The 19,711-nt window shown below is 37.0% G+C and overlaps 1 protein-coding gene across 9 annotated transcripts in view; it reads right to left on the minus strand.

The window, feature by feature from the left end:
* Positions 1-2,404: 2,404 nt before the first annotated feature.
* FRYL (FRY like transcription coactivator) overlaps positions 2,405-19,711 on the minus strand; it is a 242,165-nt gene continuing 224,858 nt past the window's right edge. For 7 of the 9 annotated variants that reach the window (XM_057725531.1, XM_057725527.1, XM_057725525.1 and 4 more), the window contains 8 exons: positions 18,542-18,749; positions 15,788-15,937; positions 15,067-15,165; positions 9,685-9,753; positions 6,972-6,989; positions 6,059-6,169; positions 4,857-5,047; positions 2,405-4,533 (listed from right to left, as the gene is read on the minus strand). In XM_057725531.1, the coding sequence (XP_057581514.1) occupies positions 4,275-4,533; positions 4,857-5,047; positions 6,059-6,169; positions 6,972-6,989; positions 9,685-9,753; positions 15,067-15,165; positions 15,788-15,937; positions 18,542-18,749 (1,105 nt within the window). In that variant the 3' untranslated portion in view covers positions 2,405-4,274. The remainder of the gene's footprint in view (positions 4,534-4,856; positions 5,048-6,058; positions 6,170-6,971; positions 6,990-9,684; positions 9,754-15,066; positions 15,166-15,787; positions 15,938-18,541; positions 18,750-19,711) is intronic. The other 2 variants (XM_057725528.1, XM_057725526.1) reach the window with 1 other exon arrangement.

A 19,711-nucleotide genomic window follows, 5' to 3' on the forward strand; every position in this document is an offset into this window, starting at 1 on the left:
AAACATGGCTGTGGCCTCTGCCCTGATAAAACTTCCAGTGTAGCGGGTAGATGGCTATTAAGTCCTGCATAAAACTTCTGCCACGCACTATGTAAGAACTACTTAGTGTCTGGTAGGGGAAGAGGGGAGAAGAAAAGGATCTGACGTGGGGAGGTCAGGGAAGGCTTGCCTGAAAAGTGACACTACAGCTAAGCTAAGGTTTGGATGAGTTGAATTAGGCGGAGAGGGGAAGAACTTTTCCAGACTAAGCTAACTTGTGCAAAGGCCCAGTGGTAGAGAAAGCCAGGAGACCACAGGGGCAGAATACCCTGGAAGACAGGGATGGGCATGATGGCAGGTGCACCTGACAGGCCCAGTCTGGGAGGACTCTTTGGACCTTGTTCAGGATGACTGGTCTTCATCTGTCATCAGTGAGAATCCACTGAAAAGTTTTAAAGCTGTGGTGGGGCATGGTGACAGATTCACCTTTAAAAAATAATCACTCCCACAGTAGGGTGGATACCTGTAAACCTGTAAGAAGTCTTGCAAAGATCAGATAAAATGGTAGTGGGGACCAAAGAGAAATGAAGGATGAGAACTGTAGGTGTGGGTGAAGGTGATGTGTTTTGTACTAAAGCTGTTAACTCCTGATGCGGTTGAGGGTAGGTGTAGGGATAGGAAACTGATCTTACATGGCATGCAAGGGGTACGCAGTATTCACTCTAAACATTTGCTAAATGAATGAGGAAAAATAGCACTATACCTGCAACAAGTCCTAGGATAAAATCAGTGGTTATTAATACAGCTATTAAAACAGCCATTAATGATTCTTTAAGTTTAATATTGTTTGCCATTGATTTTCTTTTTAAAATTAATTTTTGGCTGCATTGGGTGTTTGTTGCTGCGTGCGGGGCTTTCTCCAGTTGCTGAGAGCGGGGGCTACTCTTCATTGCGGTGTGTGGGCCTCTCATTGCGGTGGCTTCTCTTGTTGTGGAGCACAGGCTGTAGGTGCGTGGGCTTGTGTAGTTGCAGCACCTGGGCTCAGTACTTGTGGCACACAGGCTTTGTTGCTCTGCGTGGCATGTGGGATCTTCCCAGCCCTGGGATCAAACCCATGTCCCCTGCATTAGCAGGTGGATTCCTAACCACTGAGCCACCAGGGAAGCCCTGCCATTAATTTTCCTAATAAGCAGCTAACTCTATTTCACAGTTGAGGAAAGCAAGGATCAAAGTATGTGTTACTTAGAGTTAGTGGCCATTCAGACATTGTACCGCTTTGGTACAAAAACTCGTGATAAGTTATGGTGATAACATTCTAACAATAAGGCACTATCAAACTGTATGTACAACTGGAAATTTATAAAAGTGATTTTTCTTTGAGAGATTGAGAGGCTAGTAGGAAGTCTCCCAGAATACTGTTCTCTCTGGGTGTTAAGAAAAGTGATTCCAGTTTTGTTCATATTTCTTACATTTGCTAAAGTGACAGTGGATTACTTTGAAAACTTAAAGAATGCCATAAAGTACAATTATTATTACATCCATTCTTATTTCCTCTCACATAGGTTATGCTGGTGGGTGAGCAGTTCTCATAGACCAAAAGGAGGGATGCTCACTCTGGCTTTGGTGAGTCTGTTCCAAGAGAATGTCTATTTCCTAAATTTAAGGTAGACAGTGGGGTGTACCACACGCTCCATCTTATATCACTGAAAGTAGAAAATATTTTCTAAATTGGGTAAAAATCTTTTGGATTTTTCTTCTTTAGAGAAACTGCTAGATCTTTCTTTTTAAAAAAATTAATTAAATTAATTAATTAATTTGGCTGCACCGGGTCTTAGTTGCAGCGTATGGGATCTAGCTCCCTGACCAGGGATTAAACCGGGGCCCCCTGCATTGGGAGTGTGGCGTCATAACCCCTGGACCACCAGGGAAATCCCCAGATCTCTTATCTTGTGTTATTTCACAAACTTACTATTTAAAAATGATAAATTTAGTGGGCCAAAGAAAAAGGTTGTATGAGCAAAAACTGAGCTCTGATGGAACTAGATAAGGTGTTGAATAAATTGAGCATTTGATATATTTTGTTAATAAATGCAAACTTTGGATCCAGAGGACAAGGAGCGAAAAACTACAGGTTTTAAGGAAATCTGATTTGCAAAAGGACGATCCTAATGACTTTACATCTGCATCTTGCTTTCTGCATGTGTGTTCATCTTTATTACATTATAAATAGATTTAGTCACATATAAATAGGAAAAGGACATGTCAACTGTTCAGAGGGTCTGGTTTGGGTGATTAGTCAGTTGAACTAAATTTGTTCTCCCCTTTTGAAGGAAAATTATTTTTAAGAGTAATGAAGGCAACATTTGAAAAGTTCCTTAATGATGCACTCTAGTCATTCATCCTTTCTTAAAATACAACACAAACCAACAGCTACAATGCTTTTTATTTTAACAAAAAGGATATAAGGAGGGTGAAAAAAATAGGGGATGGTAAGATAGGCTGTAAAGTGTGGTGTGTCTCCAGACACCCACCCCTCTCTTCCTGCCCCGCACCCAGAAGTTATTAAATAATTTAAAGGACACCATTTACAGTACCAGAACACCATCAAAATAATTGTTTTTATCAGGGTCAAAAAATACAGTGATTATGAATGTGCTGTGACCAGTTAGAGAATTTTACAGGTAACATAACTCTCGTCAGCAGTCCGGCGGCGTGCACAGGGCCCTCAGTTAATGCACTTGAGCATAATTACATTTCTGGCAGGGTCTGCACCGCCAAGAAAAGGCAAAGCCCAGCATTTCATTTCTACATTCTAAACTCTGGAATCCCAGAGCCCAGTTTAAAAGCAAAGTCACAGTGGATAAGAGATGCATATAAAAAATACAAGGTGTTCCTTTCAAATCAGAGGAATCGTGGGACTACATTCATTTCTTTTACAAAATGCTATTTAAAAAAAGGACAGAGAATCCAGTTCATGTTATGCTACAGACTTGGACAGTGAATAAGTATATTGCATGTTTTGGTAGTCAGTCTTCAGGCTTCCTTTCATCTTCCCCCATAGCCCCAGGTTCCTTTAGGGTGAAACATGCGAGTCCTGAATAAACATATAAAAATGCATTTGCATCTCTCTTCTTAAATTCTGCAGACTTCAGGGCCTGCACGTCATATAGTCTACCATCAATGACCACAAGTTTTTCTTCAGCTTTGTACACCTCTTCTTGTATAACAGTGCATTGCACAAATGTACAAGAAAATACTGGTTTTAATCTATACAGTTTCTATAATAATTATGGAGTAAAATAAGTTAACTTTTCTAATGAGAAGAGCTGACGGGCAGCATACATCTTTATTTTACATTTTAGTCTCTGCAGGCATCTACTTTGGTTAGTTATCAACAATCGTAACATAAGCACTGATCAGAGAACTGAGCAGCATTCCAATAACGTTAACAGATATATTATTTCTTTCTGAAATACTGGGAAAGCCCAGTTTTAAAATATTATTAAAATGTCCTAACATTTACACACTATGAAGAGTTAGATCTAATAAAATAAAATTTTTTCAAAAATAAACTTGCAGTGCTCTTTTAGGCATGCTCTGAGACGTTATCACCAAACACCCATACCTTGAAAATATGACTATCACATATTCACACATCTCAGCTCACACACACACACAATTCCTTATACAGACCGAAAAACAAAACACCCATGCCCTTATCCCACATGTTGAGAAAAAAAAAAAAAAAATCAATGGTTTTTGCAAAGAAGTCTTTCTGTGTATATCTATCCGACTGGATGTTCTTCATGTAGATGATTAAGTATCAGTTGTGATTATGCTTGTGACTGCTAGAAGTCCAAGCAGTTCTGCAGGTCTTCAGCTAAAACGAACCAGCCTCGATTTCAGCCTCATTTCACCTGCTTTCCAATGTCTCAGTATTAGAGGCCGTTATTGCAAACATTCTTAGAATTCTTTTCTTTCTCCAGAAAGTAATGTATTGTATGCATCACTTTTAGCCCTTTTCTTTTCATGTAGGTAAAGTAATTAAAAAAATTCTTTCTTCATACAGTTATTGTGGGAGGTATCGGCAGCTGTTAAACGGTTAGTTTTTTTCCCCTTCAGATCTTATTTTGACATTCTTACTTTTTTACCTTGATAAAGTTTGACATTAATTTCACTGTGTTTGTGGATGCTGCCAGAAAAAGTCATCAGTGAATTGCAAGGGTCCATAAAAGGTGCTTGTTAGTACTCTTAATCATCTTCAGTTTAGTCTCTTCCTAAATGCCTGAAGTTTCTCAGAATCCAGTGCTCACCAAATTTCCAATTGGTTTGGCCTGTGCTAGGAGCTGGTATGATTGCACCATGCGTAGAGATTCTCTTATTTCTAGATTAAGTTCCATCAATTTGTAGTTGGCTTCTGACATGTCCAGGTCAGAGCCTATGACTGCAAAGCTTCCCGTCTGGCCCAGGGTCTGGTGATGGAAATAGATGTGTAACAGCGTCTGGACAGGGTCATCTTCACAACTGCCAAAGATGTCATTGGGCCAGAGAGATCTGAAAACACACAGTATTTTTAAGTCCTGAAACTCAAAGTAATTATTAAAGATGAACTACTTTTAAGTTAATACCTATAAAAATAATTTCCTTATGAGTCACGGAGGATCTGTTTTAATATTTGAGCAAATATTACTGAAAGTATCCCAGAATGAACAAAATCTAAAATTAGTGTCATTTCATTGATAACTGTACAAAATAAGGTCATGTTTTCCTTTCGCAAAGATAAAATACTGAAACATCAAATTGAAAACCAAAACCTAATCTTTATAAACTTCTGATTAAGTATAAAGGCATCTCCTATAAATCCCTTCACAATTTACCTGAAAGCTTTGACTTGTGCTACAGCTGATATAAATTCCTTATTTTTCAAAGTTTCAATTAAAGAATGAATGGCAGTTTCTATAGTAGTTTGTGCAGCTTTGGAAATGTCAATTTCTTCGTTTTCTGAGGCAGACTCAGCTTCTTTGAGGATACTTTCCAACTGGGCAAGTTCCTCTGACATGTTGAAGACCTAAAAGAAATAAATATACCTTAGAAGATCGATTTGTACATTCAGTAACAACAAGAGCATTTACTTGGCTGAGGAGATACACCTGATGGTGGTAGTATTTTCTCTTCAAGATTATTTTCAATTGTCAAACTTAGTCCTTATGGGCAGTTAATATTTCAAGTTCTGTATTGAGTGAGAATAAATAATTTCAGCTGCCAAATAGTAGTCTTTAAATACTCTTGATAAAACAGGTTGCTTTAAATGTAATAAACGTTACATTGTAATAAGTAGAAAAAAAAAATTGGTTGCAACCGATGTTTATATTGGTTTTAACATATGATATAAACTTCATCTTGGATCGTAAAAATACCTTTTTTTTTTTTTTTTTTTTTGGTAACAGTAGGCCTGGAATTATGGGAGGATCATGTAAAAAAATTTTTGACAGTAATGAGAAGTCTATATTTTAAAAGGTTGTTTACCCAGGGTATTTTATATAAACCAGTATGTGTATGTATTTTTTTTAATAAATTTAACCATTTTAGAAAGTGATTTCCTTGGTGATAGTTTTGGTACCAGCAGTTGACAAGGGGGGGAAAAGACTAAAGTCAATACTTTCAAATCTATACATGACACGATTTCTGACATTTGTAGTGTTCTTGATGTGTTTATTCTTGTGTGCGTTTCTAGAACTATAGAAATACTACCTGGACAAGATGTTAGGGGGTTTCATAATACAATTTTGTCTTTATTGAACTGACGTGCTGTACCTGATTTTTGATTACAGATGATCTTTTGCTGCTACTGTGACCTTTAAGGTCTTGAACCTTTTAAGATTGCTGGATATCTGCTGTCAGATTTACTAACAGGTCCTGAAATAGCACATCATTTCAAAAACTGATAATGCTTAACTGGGGGGAGAAAAGATTCACTGTAAGTGACTTTTCACTTCAGCGCTCCTACAAGGAAATACGTACGTATGTATCTTAATTTTCTAGAATCAGTTACTAATGCCTAGTACAACTGAATATTTACCTCCGCTTCATTTTTTATTGTGTTGACTTGGTTGATAAGTTTACAGTAGGCTTGGAACAGAAGCAGCAATTGAAAATGCAATTTGTATAACCTTCGGCAGAGCTCCAGTTCCTAGAAATAAATAACACTGTTAAATTTAGGTGTTATTTTCCATATTTGACTAGACAGCGTATTTCCAATAAAAATTTATAAGTAAATAATTGTGTTAAAATTGTTCTGAGCTTTATTTTTCTGCAGTAAGCAAGTTAATATGGTATGAAGTTGATGAAAGACAGATGAAAGATGCTCTGAAGGCTGGGATTAAGATAAAAAATTAAAGATTATCGGTTACATAATTCATTTTTAGTGTGAAGCATGTTTTCACATTAAACAGAATTTTTCAGCAGGCAATACATAGAATGCTTTAAAAAGAATTCACTAGGACTTAAAGCTAACTTCATAATGAAAAGAATTCACAAATGCATATACTCTTGCCACATTGAGATGTACATCTCACTGCATTTATCAACAAGTGCTTGATAAAGCAAAAAAGTAAAACTCTGGCTAACTCTCACCTAAAAAGTAAGAATAGTTTGTCTTTAAAATGAGTTCCTTTTTTTAAGAAAAGCAACTTTGTAATCTCATCGAAACAAGACAATGAAATTAACAAATGCACTTGGATTTTTAAAATTAAGAACTTTAAAAGGAGATATGTTAGAGATGTGTAAAAAGGCACTTGCTAGTTGTACATATTAATTATAAAACCTTATTTTTGTAGGACTACAACATTTCATGGATTAGGGCTATACAGTACTGAAGCACACACTACTCTTAAAGCAGTCCATGACAAAACATTGCTAGGTCACAAATGGCAAGTGAAAACCAGTTTGTCTGACATGGATAAGTAGTCTATAAATTAAGACAGGTCACTTACTGCTAGAATTTCCATTTGCTAAGCAAGAAGGTGATCGGGTCACAAAAAAATACAAAGGAAGAAAAAGACCAAGAATTAGTGTAAGAAATCATTGTAACTAGGGTCACAGATGTCCCAGGCAAACTGAAGAACATTTAAAATTACACCCCAAAGAAGAATTTATGATGCTATTTCCAGAATAACACTTTTCAGACATTTACTGTAACAATCCAGGGTGTTTTTCACTCTTCGCCAAGTAACAGCTACATTACATTTAAGCTATAGTTTATTTCTTGTGCAAAAGCTACAAAGAATAAAACTAGTGTGATGTTGGGAAAGTTGGCTACTGAAAGTGGTCTTCTATCTGGGTTTTTATAGCCTTTCAAAAAAAAAAGCCAAATGTAATAAATTTCCGTTAGTAAAGTGAAAAACTTCTAATTAGAAAACATGAATTACTCTTACTTCTCAGAAAAGAATTGGCTTATAATTTTATATAATAAGTATTTTCCCATGAGAAGACTACCTCTGGCGTGGCTCATTCTGGGTTTCCTACCTTTTGCTGTCTAATTAAGTCCTAAGTTACCATAATTAGTGCTGAATCGAAAACAAAATATTGAGAGCAGTTGTGTGTTTTAAATTGCATTCCAAATGTAATTTAGTAAATCTCAGAAATTCAGCCCAGCTAGGTTTGAATCAAATGAGATAATGTAAAAACACAGTGAAACATCCAGTTTATGGAATATTTAAAAATTATTACATTAAAATATCTATAGCAACTTTGACCTAGTCTCATTAATGGAGAATGACTTCTAATTAAAACACCAATCGCCATAATATAAATATTGCTTCTAAAAGTCCTTTTTGAAATCTGCTTTTCTAAATAGTTTCCTCTGAAGCACTGTTTATATAACATTTATTCCTGTTAATTTAGAAGGGATTTGCTAAGCAAAGGTGAACTTCAGCTCAGTACTGCTTACCATAAATTATGTAGATGGCCATCCTGTGAATGTTAGTGGAGCACAATCCAATGTCAAACATATTAGCATATCCAAATTCCTGAGGTTTTACTGCATACAGTTTTATATGGAAACTAACAACGATTTGAGTTTTAAGTGTTTTTTCACTTCTATTAGCAGAAATTAAAACTGACTCAACACACATATATCCAGAGCATCTACTTTGGGATATAATGGAAAAGAAATCACTGATAAAGTTTACGATCACCACAACTGTAGGAAATAACACAAACCTAACTAATTTCATAGCTCTGAATTACTAGAAATCACGCTAAATATGTTAACACTGTACATTTTAAAATATTGCTTTTTAGTGTAGTGAAATTTGCATATACACAGTCTTTTCATTTATTTTACAATAAATATTGATTGCTTAGTATGTGAAAGACTATACTGGTATACAGGAACAGACAGTATGTAATGTGCAAAAAAGGACCACCCCACTCTCAAGGAGCTGAATGTGAAAGGAGAGCTAAGATATCAGCAGAAGCCTTAAATGTAGAGTTTTCAGTTTTCACTTAGTAGAAAACCTCAAGCTGTAATAACTGACATAGACTCCTGGAGATGGAACTCATTTTCTTCAAGGTAGAAGGGATATAAGAAATTGTCTAGTCTACCCACCTAACCACTTTATATATGAGAAAAGAAGTTTGTTACCTGCTGAAGCCATAGTGGCAAAGACAGAATTAGAACCAAAGGACCTAATTCTAGTCTGGGGTTAATTCCTTATCTTGCCTCATTTCCTTCTTTACACAGATTATTTGACAATTTCTTTATGACAGAGCAGGATTTGGAGTCAGCCTTCCAAGGTTTGAATCTTAATTCTATTTACTTACTTATTTTAGATAAATTAGCTTCTCTGAGCCTCAATTTTAATTTGCATATACCTTCTCATTTATTTTAAAATATTTATTGATTACTTATTTATCCTCATCTGCATAATGGGGAAATTACAGCATCTACTAGACAAAGAGCTGGAAGGACAGAGATAATTAATGTGAAATGCTCAGCAAATAGTTAACATTTCTTGAGAGTATACTGTTATCTTCTCAACATTTCACTGTTGTAGAACTTCAAATTTTTATTACAATAGTACACTGTAACAGTCTGATGTTGTAAAAGGTTAGAATTCTGATGTCAAATGCAGATTGTTAATTGATTAATGCATGTTCCCCACATGAAGTTACACTTCTATTAGAATAATCTGTAGGTCATACTTTTATCCTCATTTAATGTATGTGTTATATATTTGCACTTTCTCTAAGCAAATATATTACTGTTATTTTCACTGAATTTTATACTAGGAAAAACCTTAATTTATCCAATCAGAATTTCACCTTCGGAAGGGCTAATATAAATGTATATAACATTACACAGGTTTATTATCCTTACCAGACAGTTTATCTGTAGAATACCAATGCAGAATGAAAAAAGTTTTAAAGAGGCAGATGCATCTAAAAGTCAACTTGGACTATCCAGATATTCATCGAGCTTATCTACTGAATGTTATTGAGCTTCAGTCATAAGCTGGCCGTTCATTTTTATTAAAGTGAATTTTTCATTACTAAGCCAATATTCCATTGAACCTAACTTTTACAAAGATTGTTCTGATAACAGAAATGAAAAATGTTACAAATATTCTTTATTTCAAGGAATATCAAGGATACATTATTTTACCTGATACAGAAATATGGCAAAACTAAGAATAAGAAACTTACTTGTGCATCTGTGTTTATCCTATATATGTCTTCTTTGGCACCAAATGTCCTCTTACAATTGTCTAGCCACTGAAGAAATAAATAACAGTAAATTTTAATACAGTAATTGCACAATGCACAATGAAATTGGTACCATAACGGCCTGCACATATAAAACAACAATCTTAAAAAGTGAACTTGAATTTCTAGGACTGGTTGTAGACATAGACTTTCATCTCCATTTGAAGTGAATCATTTGTATGCAAGAAACCCAAGCAGAGGATCTGTGTATGTGGCTACATGCACACACTGGGGACAGTTTACTAATGGAAACACAATCGGCTGTCTTCTATCCCAGGGACTGGTGGCGCGCCGTTTCAGTAAAGAATATTCATTTGGTAGACTTTATTGGAAATCTTCACAACATATACCTGATATTTGTCTAATGTAAGATGGGGGAAATGAAAGATGGGCTTCCCCTATTGTCAATTTAATAAAGGCAACTTAGAAAGAATTAACCAGGTCAGTTTGCTTATCGGAAGTGTAATTCTCAGAAGACTTTTGTCACTTTTAATTAGTGAAACAGAAACTAAAATCCATTTGAAATCTTGTTTCTGTTTCTTTTTCTTTTTTCTTCCTTTTTTGGACAGTAATGAATGACAAACATGTTCTCTCCAAGGAATGTTAGATACAGAAGCCAAATGTGGATTTTCCTTATCCAGGGGCTAGTCCTAAAGATGGATATTTATTTAAGGTACCTTTTTCTTGGTCAGATAAAAAGAAAATAATAGCATTATGGTTTAGTGGGGAAAAAACACTGGAGTCATAGAATTTCCAAGCTGAAGTGAAAGTTTAGAGCCTTTAACTTAAGCTCCTAGGTTTCGACAGTTTGATATTATTATTATCAGTTCTTTTGACTTCCTAGTTCTTTTTTGTGTGATAGATTAAATATAATAAAACTTATACATGCATAATATACTTATGTATTTTATGCATATATGAAGTCATTAGGACATTTTTCATTCTGGCTTTGAGAAAAACTACTACCTACATTGTTTACTTTTTGAAAATATTTCAGTACTAGACATTTGAAATTCTCAATTGTAGCTTAATGGTCTACATGCAAAGAATGAAAATTAGATGTCTCAGTTGTTTCAAAACAATCTCTTTGACCTTTTGTCCCTTTTATCCCGGTTCCTCAGCCTGCACAGGCCCTTAGGCTCTTTACTTGACAGCATCTCAGAAGAAAAACATGTTAAGCTTTCCTAGTGAGATACAGCTGTGGCAGTCACTGTCAAAAGCTATCCAGCAGATTTCTTTATATCAGCAAAATTCAGTTGACATCTAACATGGAATCTGTACATTAATCTTTAATTCACACAAAATGTGAAAATGCCTGTACACGTCATCATCATCACAAGTCCGGCCCGATTTGCCCAAGTATACTGATAATTTGAAAAAAATAATTTCAATTGCTTATTTAATGGCTTATTCTTACTAAATGTGGTTTTTTTATACTGTATGCCTATGATATGACATTTGGGGGGGCACTATTCAACGTAATCACTTCTGATTTTTATTCTGTTACAAGAAAAGCCCCAACTCTCTTGTACTGTGGCTGCATACTGACCTGAAAAGTACAGGTCCACACCTTCCCGGTCAGTCTGTACAAGATACAGTAGACAGTTTGTGTACAGAATACCCTCCAGTTCACATATAATGGTCTTCCTGTCATGATGGATTTTTTTTTACTCAAGGCTCAAATAAAGGTTAAAATTTAACTGGAGAGGTTTGGCTTCTGGGTATGATGAAGTAGCCTGTATAAGGCCAGTCCTTCAAGGACAACTATGGAAGCTGAATACCACCAGCCAGGATTTAGGGAGCCACAGAAAAGTACTGAAGGGAGCCCTACGTTGATTCCAGCGTTACTCTAGGGGATTTGCTCATTCATGTCCATGGGCTCAGAAGCTAAACAAAAATTAATGGCTGGGAAAACAGGGTTATGACAGGTAGTGAGAAATATGAGGGCCAAGATCCTGGAGAAAAGGGAACTGCAGAGAAGAAAGCCTACCAGTCTGTGTGCACTTGTTCCTGTGTTTATCATGTGCAGGAGGAGAGGCTAAGAAAGCAAGTAGTAGCATCTGGGAGGATGAAAAGGTAAGCACAGATTTTTTGGTCTCATGGTGCTGTGGAGATGATAACAATTGTTCAGTTCCTGCCAAGAGAGCGGGGTTATGATAAATACGTCGGGCTTTCATTTGTGATCCTCAAGACTCAAGGAATGATAAAAGAATGTATAACTAAAAAACTATTAAAGGGGGAATAACTGAATAATGAAAAATAGTTGGTTGATAGAAAAGAAGTTAAGAAGGGAAGGAAAAAGTAACAGAATAGATGGGATAAGAAATGGTGAGATGGTAGCTTAGGAAGGAATCAAATTCATTTTCCTCTTCCATACAGATATTTTAATTGATTCAGCCCAGTTTATTGAAAAGGACATTCTTTTCCCACTACACTGCAATAGCACTTTTGCTATAAATTATATGATTATATACATATGTGGGTCTGTTATGTTCTGTTGGTCTATTTGTCTATTCTTATGCCAGCACTCTTTGAGATTTTTAATAGGTCTTGCTGTAGGTCTAACTCTGTTGTTTGGACCTTGTTGTTGCGCTTTTTGGACAAGATCTGGAAGACTTTCTGTCAAGGGCAGACAGTAAGTATTTTAGGTATTGTAAACCATGTATTTTCTGTTGCAACTATTTAACTCTGTGTTGCAGTGCAAAATAGCCATAGACAATAGGTAAACAAATGGGATGGCTATGTTCCAGAAAAGTTTATTTACAAAACAGGCAGGGAGCCAGATATGACCTGAGGGCTGTAGTTTCCTGACCTGTGTTCAAGACTGTAATCAGCCTGTCAATTTCCATTAATATATTGTCTGAAATTCTGAATGAGACTGCATTAAATCTACAGATCATTTTGGGGAAAAATGATTCTTTACACTGTTGAGTCTTTTGATTCATAAACGTAGTATAGTCTTCCATTTATTCAGGTGGCTTTTAATTTCTCTCAGTAATAATTGAAATTTTCTGTGTGGAGGTTTAGCATATCTTTGACTACACTTTTTTGTAGGTATTTGATGTTCTCCTGTTGTAAGTGGTATCTATTGCTGTATAACCAACCACCCTAAAACTTAATGGCTTCTTTAAACAACAAGATAAATCTCTGTGTTGGCTGGGAGTTTCTTCTGGTCTTGCCTAGAGTCACTCATGAGTCTACAGTCATCTGATGGCTTGACTGGGGCTGAAAGCTCCAAGCTGGTCTTCCTCATGGGCCTTGCATGCTGGCAGTGAGCCAGCTGCCTCCATCCTCCCCCACATGGCCTCCCATCCTCCAGCAGGCTAGAGGTCAAATAGTTTTCCAGAGTTTGTTCCAATTTACACTCTGACAGGCATGGTGGCAAAAGCAGAGGCTGCAAAAGGCCTCTTAAGTGCCAGCCTCAGAGGTTGCACAGCATTACTTCTGAGTTTGATTGGTCAGAGCAGGTCACAAGTCCATCCCAGACTTAAGAGGTGGGAAAACAGATTCCATCTCCCGATGGAACAGCAAGTCATATTGCAAAGAGGCGTGGCCACAGAGGAGCATGACTCACGGGGACTGTTATTGCAGCAGTCTACCTCCTAGGGAAGGCAGAGATTTCTGAAGACACAAAGGCACTAACCATAATGGAAAAGATGGATTACTTGGACCTAACTAAAGTGAAAAACTTCTGTTGATCAAAAAATGCTATTAAGATAATGAAAATGCTAGCCACAGAGGGGGAGAAAATTTGTAATTCATAATCCAATAAAAGGCTTGTGTTTAGAATGAAAAACTCCTGCATTAAGAAATCCACAAATAACTCCTACAAATAACAAAACTGCGCAAGGTACTTTAGGCACAATTCACAAAATAGCTAAATGAAGATACCCGTGAAAAGATCTTCAGACAGTCATCAGAGAAATGCGAAATACTACCTCACAGCCACCAAAATGACAAAATGTTAAAAGCTGGCAATACTAAGTGGTGGCAGAGGTATCAGGCCAATGGTAACTCCTGTGCACACTTCTGAGAGGACTGTAAACTGAAGCAACCGCTCACAGAAAACTACTTGGCAGAATCTATTAAATTTGAATAGATGTGTGCTCTGTGACCCAGCAGTTCCACTCCTAGATAGATATCCAACAGGTACGTGAACATATACACGTAAAAGACATGTATAAGAAGGTACACAGCAGCATTATTTGTAAGATGACCAGATCTTGCCTGATACTTTCCTGCTGTTGAAAACTCTCTCCTCTTCTCCAATCTGTCTTTACTCTTCCAGTCCAGATATAAGATCACTATCCCCTTACAAGGGGAGAAAGCCTTAAGTATTTTCTCTTACCATATTCTTTTCCTGAGATAATCCCTTAATCTAAAATTAACATCTGTCAAGGACTAAGGTCATATCTCTATTTCTTGAAGTTTTCCTATTAGCCAACAGTGACCTCTCCTTGAAAATCATAGATTTGGTTTGCATCCGTTTTCTGTTAGACATGCATGATTTGGGGGAAGTCTTATTGCCAGTACTTTTATTTATAGCTATAATTTAAGTGACTCTACTTTTGTTACTAATTATTCACGCACAGTATTTGTGCTTTATATTCCTATCTAGAATATTTAGAGAATAAGAACCAGGTTTAACACTTCATTTTTCATAGGCCTTTACGTGTGCTAGATATTTAGTACTTATTAATGAGAGACCCATCTCTTATTCTAGGGCAAAAAGTGCCTACTGTATGCAGTTTGTGTGAGAAGATGAAGCATTTTTTTCCTTTAAATTTTTCTGCCCCTGCCAGCTGAAAACATACTGGATTTACTCACAGGGAATAGAATGACTGTGTTTTGCAGTGCCAGACTGGCGTTAAAGAAACATTTCTTTGCAGGTAATATCTATAATCTACTACATGCTCATTTCTCCCTGTGCTTGCCCACGTACACATACACATCACAGGAAATAGATCACCACTTTGTCACAGGTTGCAGATTTTCTGGACCACAACATCATCATGCATTTCTCAGGGAAATACTGCTTTTATATCCCCACTTGCAATGTTGACAGCAGCTATTATAGTCTCCACACAGAAGCTTTTTATAAAGCTAGTTTTCCATTGTGTTCTTAGGCTCTTAGAGGGCCAGTTTCTACAAGCTAAAGATGGGAATTTACGGCACAGAGATCTCCAAGGCCCCACCATTCTCAGTAAAACCCTGAGGCAAGTGTTAATAGATTCTGTTTTCCATCTCAGCTATTCTGCCAGGTTAGCTAGCACTTCTAGTGTCACAAGCAACTACTTTTTTACCTGGTAAACACAGACTGACCTGCTCAGCTGCTTCTCTTTTGGCACTGTATGTATCCAGGTGCTCCTGCAACTCCAAAACACTGAACTTGAGTGTTTCTAACAAATCACAGGACATCAGCTGTCAAATCAGAAACACATAGATCCAGGTCACCATTTCCGATCACAATCCTGAGACCAAAAACTTTGGGGTCATGGGTTAGCTGATTTTCAGGCCAATTTAAGCCCGTGTCCCTTACTGTATGCTGTCCGGTACTAAGGACTGACCTTTCACTGAAATGGAGGAGGAGGGGAGTGCGACTTTAGGGATGTCAGACCAGGATGTACCTTAAAGGTAACACCCTTGAAGCTTTTTAAACCTTAATTCCTTAAATATTTTAATACATAATCTACAAATGTGCTTGGAGACAAGTGGGGAAGACCAGGGAGTTCTGGGTTCTTCGTGGGGATAGAACCCGCTTTTATTCAGGAATCAGGAAAAGTAGACATCTCTAGAGCATGATTCTTTAGCTTTCCCATCTAGGACTCTGTGGAGGGTGAGCGCAGGGAGAGGCCAGAATCAGAAATAGTCACAAGCCACTGCATAGAATATACGGGAATTATATTTTGCTAGATATTTATAATCAAGCTGAAAATATCCTTTAGACTTTAAAATTCTGAACTGCCTTAAAAAAAAAAAACCACTTACTGAATGATGCCATTTCAGTTTAGTTTTTATAGTAAGTGCTCATGTTAAAACTTACTGTTTCAGCATCCACAAAGACTGTCGGGCATTCTGAACACATCATCATCACTTCCAATGAACTTTGAAATTTGGTACCAATGCGCTGCAGACTCTCCCCAAGAAAGCTGACTGCCTCATTAGTTATGTCTCCAAACTTTCTTTGAATTGACTATGGAGAAAACATAAGAAAAATGTTAGTATTCACATTTTTCATGTTTAAGTAAAAAAAAGCATAATTTATAATTAGAACAACCTTTTAACACTATTATTGTAGTGATATATAGGACCTTAAAACTGATCTGTAAGTCCTTGTTTGTAGGCATTTCTTTAGGAAACATGGTAATTTCTAAAAATGATCAAAACAGTATTTATAGAACCACATTCCTGAAAAAAGAAACTAATGATACAGGCCGTTCATCTCCCCATTCCTGAGGTTTTTTTTCATTAGGAAAGACAGAAGGAATACATGCTGTATGTTGTATACATGTGTGAGGATTTTAGCTCTTCTAAAGTTCTACCTGAAAGAAATTTTCAGTAAAAGTAGTGTGCTCTCCTTGGCTATGAGCTGCCTTCTGACTTTAAAGTCATCAAAATGCATCAAGGGCAATATCTTCTCAAAACTCAAGAATATTCGTTCACGTAAAACAATCAGACAGTGCCTGACCCATAGTGAGCACCCAATGAGTTAGTGTAATCAGAAGTGTAATTACTATGCAAATACTTAACGTGTACCTACATGTATATGTGTAGCACCATTAGGTGTCATCATGATTAATTAGGAAAAAAAAAGCATAAGCCGCAGTCTCAGGCATCAAGACATTTATATCTCTGGGGGACTTCCCTGGTGGTGCAGTGATTATGAATCCGCCTGCCAATGCAGGGGACACGGGTTCAATCCCTGGTCTGGGAAGATCCCACATGCCGTGGAGCAACTAAGCCCGTGTGCCACAGCTACTGAGCCTGTGCTCTAGAGCCTGCGAGCCACAACTACTGAGCCCCGTGTGCCACAACTACTGAAGCCCATGCACCTAGAGCCCATGCTCTGCAACAAGAGAAGCCATCACAAAGACCCAATGCAGCCAAATAAATAAACTTATTATTTATTTTTTGGTACTAACTGCTGACTTTTTTTTTTAATAGTTAAAACATTTTTTTTGACATACAATAAACTGCATATACTTAAAGTATACAATTTGATTTTTTTCTTATTAGTAATGTGTATATATGGCAGTCCCAATCTCCCAATTCATCCCACCCCAGTGACACCCCCCCTCCCCCCCGCTTTCCCCCTTTGGTGTCCATATGTTTGTTCTCTACATCTGTATCTCTGTTTCTGCCTTGCAAACCGGTTGATCTGTACCATTTTTCTAGGTTCCGCATATATGTGTTAATATATGATATTTGTTTTTCTGACTCACTTCACTCTACGTGACAGTCTCTAGGTCCATCCATGTCTCTACAAGTGACCCAATTTTGTTCCTTTTTATGGCTGAGTAATATTCCATTGTATATATGTACCCTATCTTCTTTATCCATTCATCTGTTGATGGACATTTAGGTTGCTTCCATGACCTGGCTATTGTAAACAGTGCTGCAGTGAACACTGGGGTGCATTTGTCATTTTTGAATTATGGTGTTCTCTGGTATAGGCCCAGTAGTGGGATTGTATAGCGGCTTTGTTCATAACTGCCAAAACTTGGAAGCAACCAAGATGTCCCTCAGTAAGTGAACGGATAAACAAACTGTGGTACAACCAAACAATGGAATGTTATTCAGTAATAAACTTATTAAAAAAAAGATTTATATCTCTGGAAAGAAAAGACTATAAATAGACAACCAAACAGCAATGCAAAAATGCAGAATTAAATACATGCTCCAGATAATAAGCACTAAAGAACTTCCAGGAGGGAGAGACTGAAGGTTGGAGTGGTTGGGAAAACCTCAGTGAGACTATGTACAGAGCTGGATCTTCTAAGATGGGCAAAATGGCTTAGGTAGGGAGGAAAGGTGGCAGGTAGTTTGGAAAATAATAAATGGTGGCATTTCTCTCTGCCTTGGTTTCCATAGCTACAGAATGCTAAAAATACATCCACATTACACAGGTCTGTTTTAAGAATTACTTAATGTGACCCGAGGGGGGGGAGTCAAGGAAGGGAGGGCATACGGGGATATGTGTATAAAAACAGATGATTGAACCTGGTGTAACCCCCCCCCCCCAAAAATAAATAAATAAATAAACTTCATCACCTGGCCAAAAAAAAAAAAAAAAAAGAATTACTTAATGTAAAATATTTAGCCTAGAGCCTAGCATGTAGTGAGTACTCAATAAATGTTAGCTCGTATTATTTTTAGGGTTGGAAGGAACCCTGGCTAAAAATTTTAAGGTCCCCACACGGTAATGAATGTGCCAATGAATTTAACACTTTATGATAAATTGTCTTATGATACTGACTGTAAGCTCCTTGAAAGCAGGAACCATGCTTTGTATTTCTTTGGTGTCCCTGAAGGTGCCTAGCAAACTGCAGAAAACTTATCAGATGTTGTTTTGAAGTTTTACTCTAATTGCCTTAGGGGAGATATCTGTACACTGTATAATGTCCCAGCAGTACTACAACGTCAAAGTGTAAATTTAAATATCACTATCTTAGGAAAGTAAACATTTTTAAAGGAAATCAGCAGGAATATTAAAATTTGAGATACTGATTTTAGACAAAACCCCATCACTTTATCAGGTAACTATAATATGAATTCAGAAATCTTAAACGTCACTGACCTGAAACAGCCTAGAAAACACGTGAAAAGTAAACACAGCACAGGATCCATCGGTGTCTGACAGCATCTGATTGACGTGGCAGCGCCAGGCTTCTTCTTCATCATCATATGCTACAGGCTGAAACGCAGCTATGATGGCAGAAAGAAATGGTGATGGCAGAGGTGATGTCTGGACTTCTGGAAAACCATCTTGCTCTTCTGCATCTTGACTGTTAACACAGATATCATCATCATAATACTATCTTAAAATAATACACTCAATTACTTAAAATAGTTTGTCATCTAACATTATTTTTTACTCGTATATACACACTGATTTAGAAAATGTGCAACCACCTAAACTTTGTGAGAAAGCACGAATAAGCAGATTTTCTTGTTCGCCCTGTTCTAGCATCTTGTCCTTTCTCAGCATCTTTGGAATTAGAAATCTAATTTCACAGGACCACCTTAAAACAGCTCCAGTCCTACGACAGGCCAGGGCTAATGGAATAATTTCAGTAACGTCTATGAATAATACAGGTTAGAATGCTTTCATTGTAAACGGTCAATTTAGGAGGCTTTTTATTTGAACAGGCTCACATCAACAATGGTAATATTTCTCAAGTTTCTGTCATGGACTCTCTTGTCAAGGACTATACATTAGGTGCTTTATGTGGATTATTTTCATTCAGTCTTCACAGTCTGTGACTCTGTGACAGTAAAGTACTATTATTATCTTGATTTTTACCAATGAGGAAACAAAAAGTTCAGTGAGGTTAAATGATGTGCCTAGGCTACTGGGTAGGAAATGACAGAGCCAGAATTTGAAGCCAGGACTATGGGACCAAATCCAGTGTTAAAGCCATGACATATATGCCTAGCAGTATGGCGGTAACAGATCTGACTCAAAGAAACACAAGGCCTGGCCATTTTCTTTGAGGAATTTATAATCCCCGCAGTCAGATAATACAATGAAAATGAGACAATGAAAAAAGATGGAGGTGTATTTGGGTTAGGCATCCTATAAAGAAATGTGTGACTCTGGGTCTTAAAATTGTGTATTTCACATTACAGGGCAGAGCTCCACAAGGCTTTATAGAAATTATGGAACAGTTCATGTGGAAGAGAGGGATCTGAGAAGACTGGGGGGGAAAATATCAAAATGAAGTAGACGTTTGATGTGAAAACTTAA

This window comes from Hippopotamus amphibius, chromosome 3 (assembly GCF_030028045.1).
Source record: "Hippopotamus amphibius kiboko isolate mHipAmp2 chromosome 3, mHipAmp2.hap2, whole genome shotgun sequence".
Classification (NCBI taxonomy): domain Eukaryota; kingdom Metazoa; phylum Chordata; class Mammalia; order Artiodactyla; family Hippopotamidae; genus Hippopotamus; species Hippopotamus amphibius.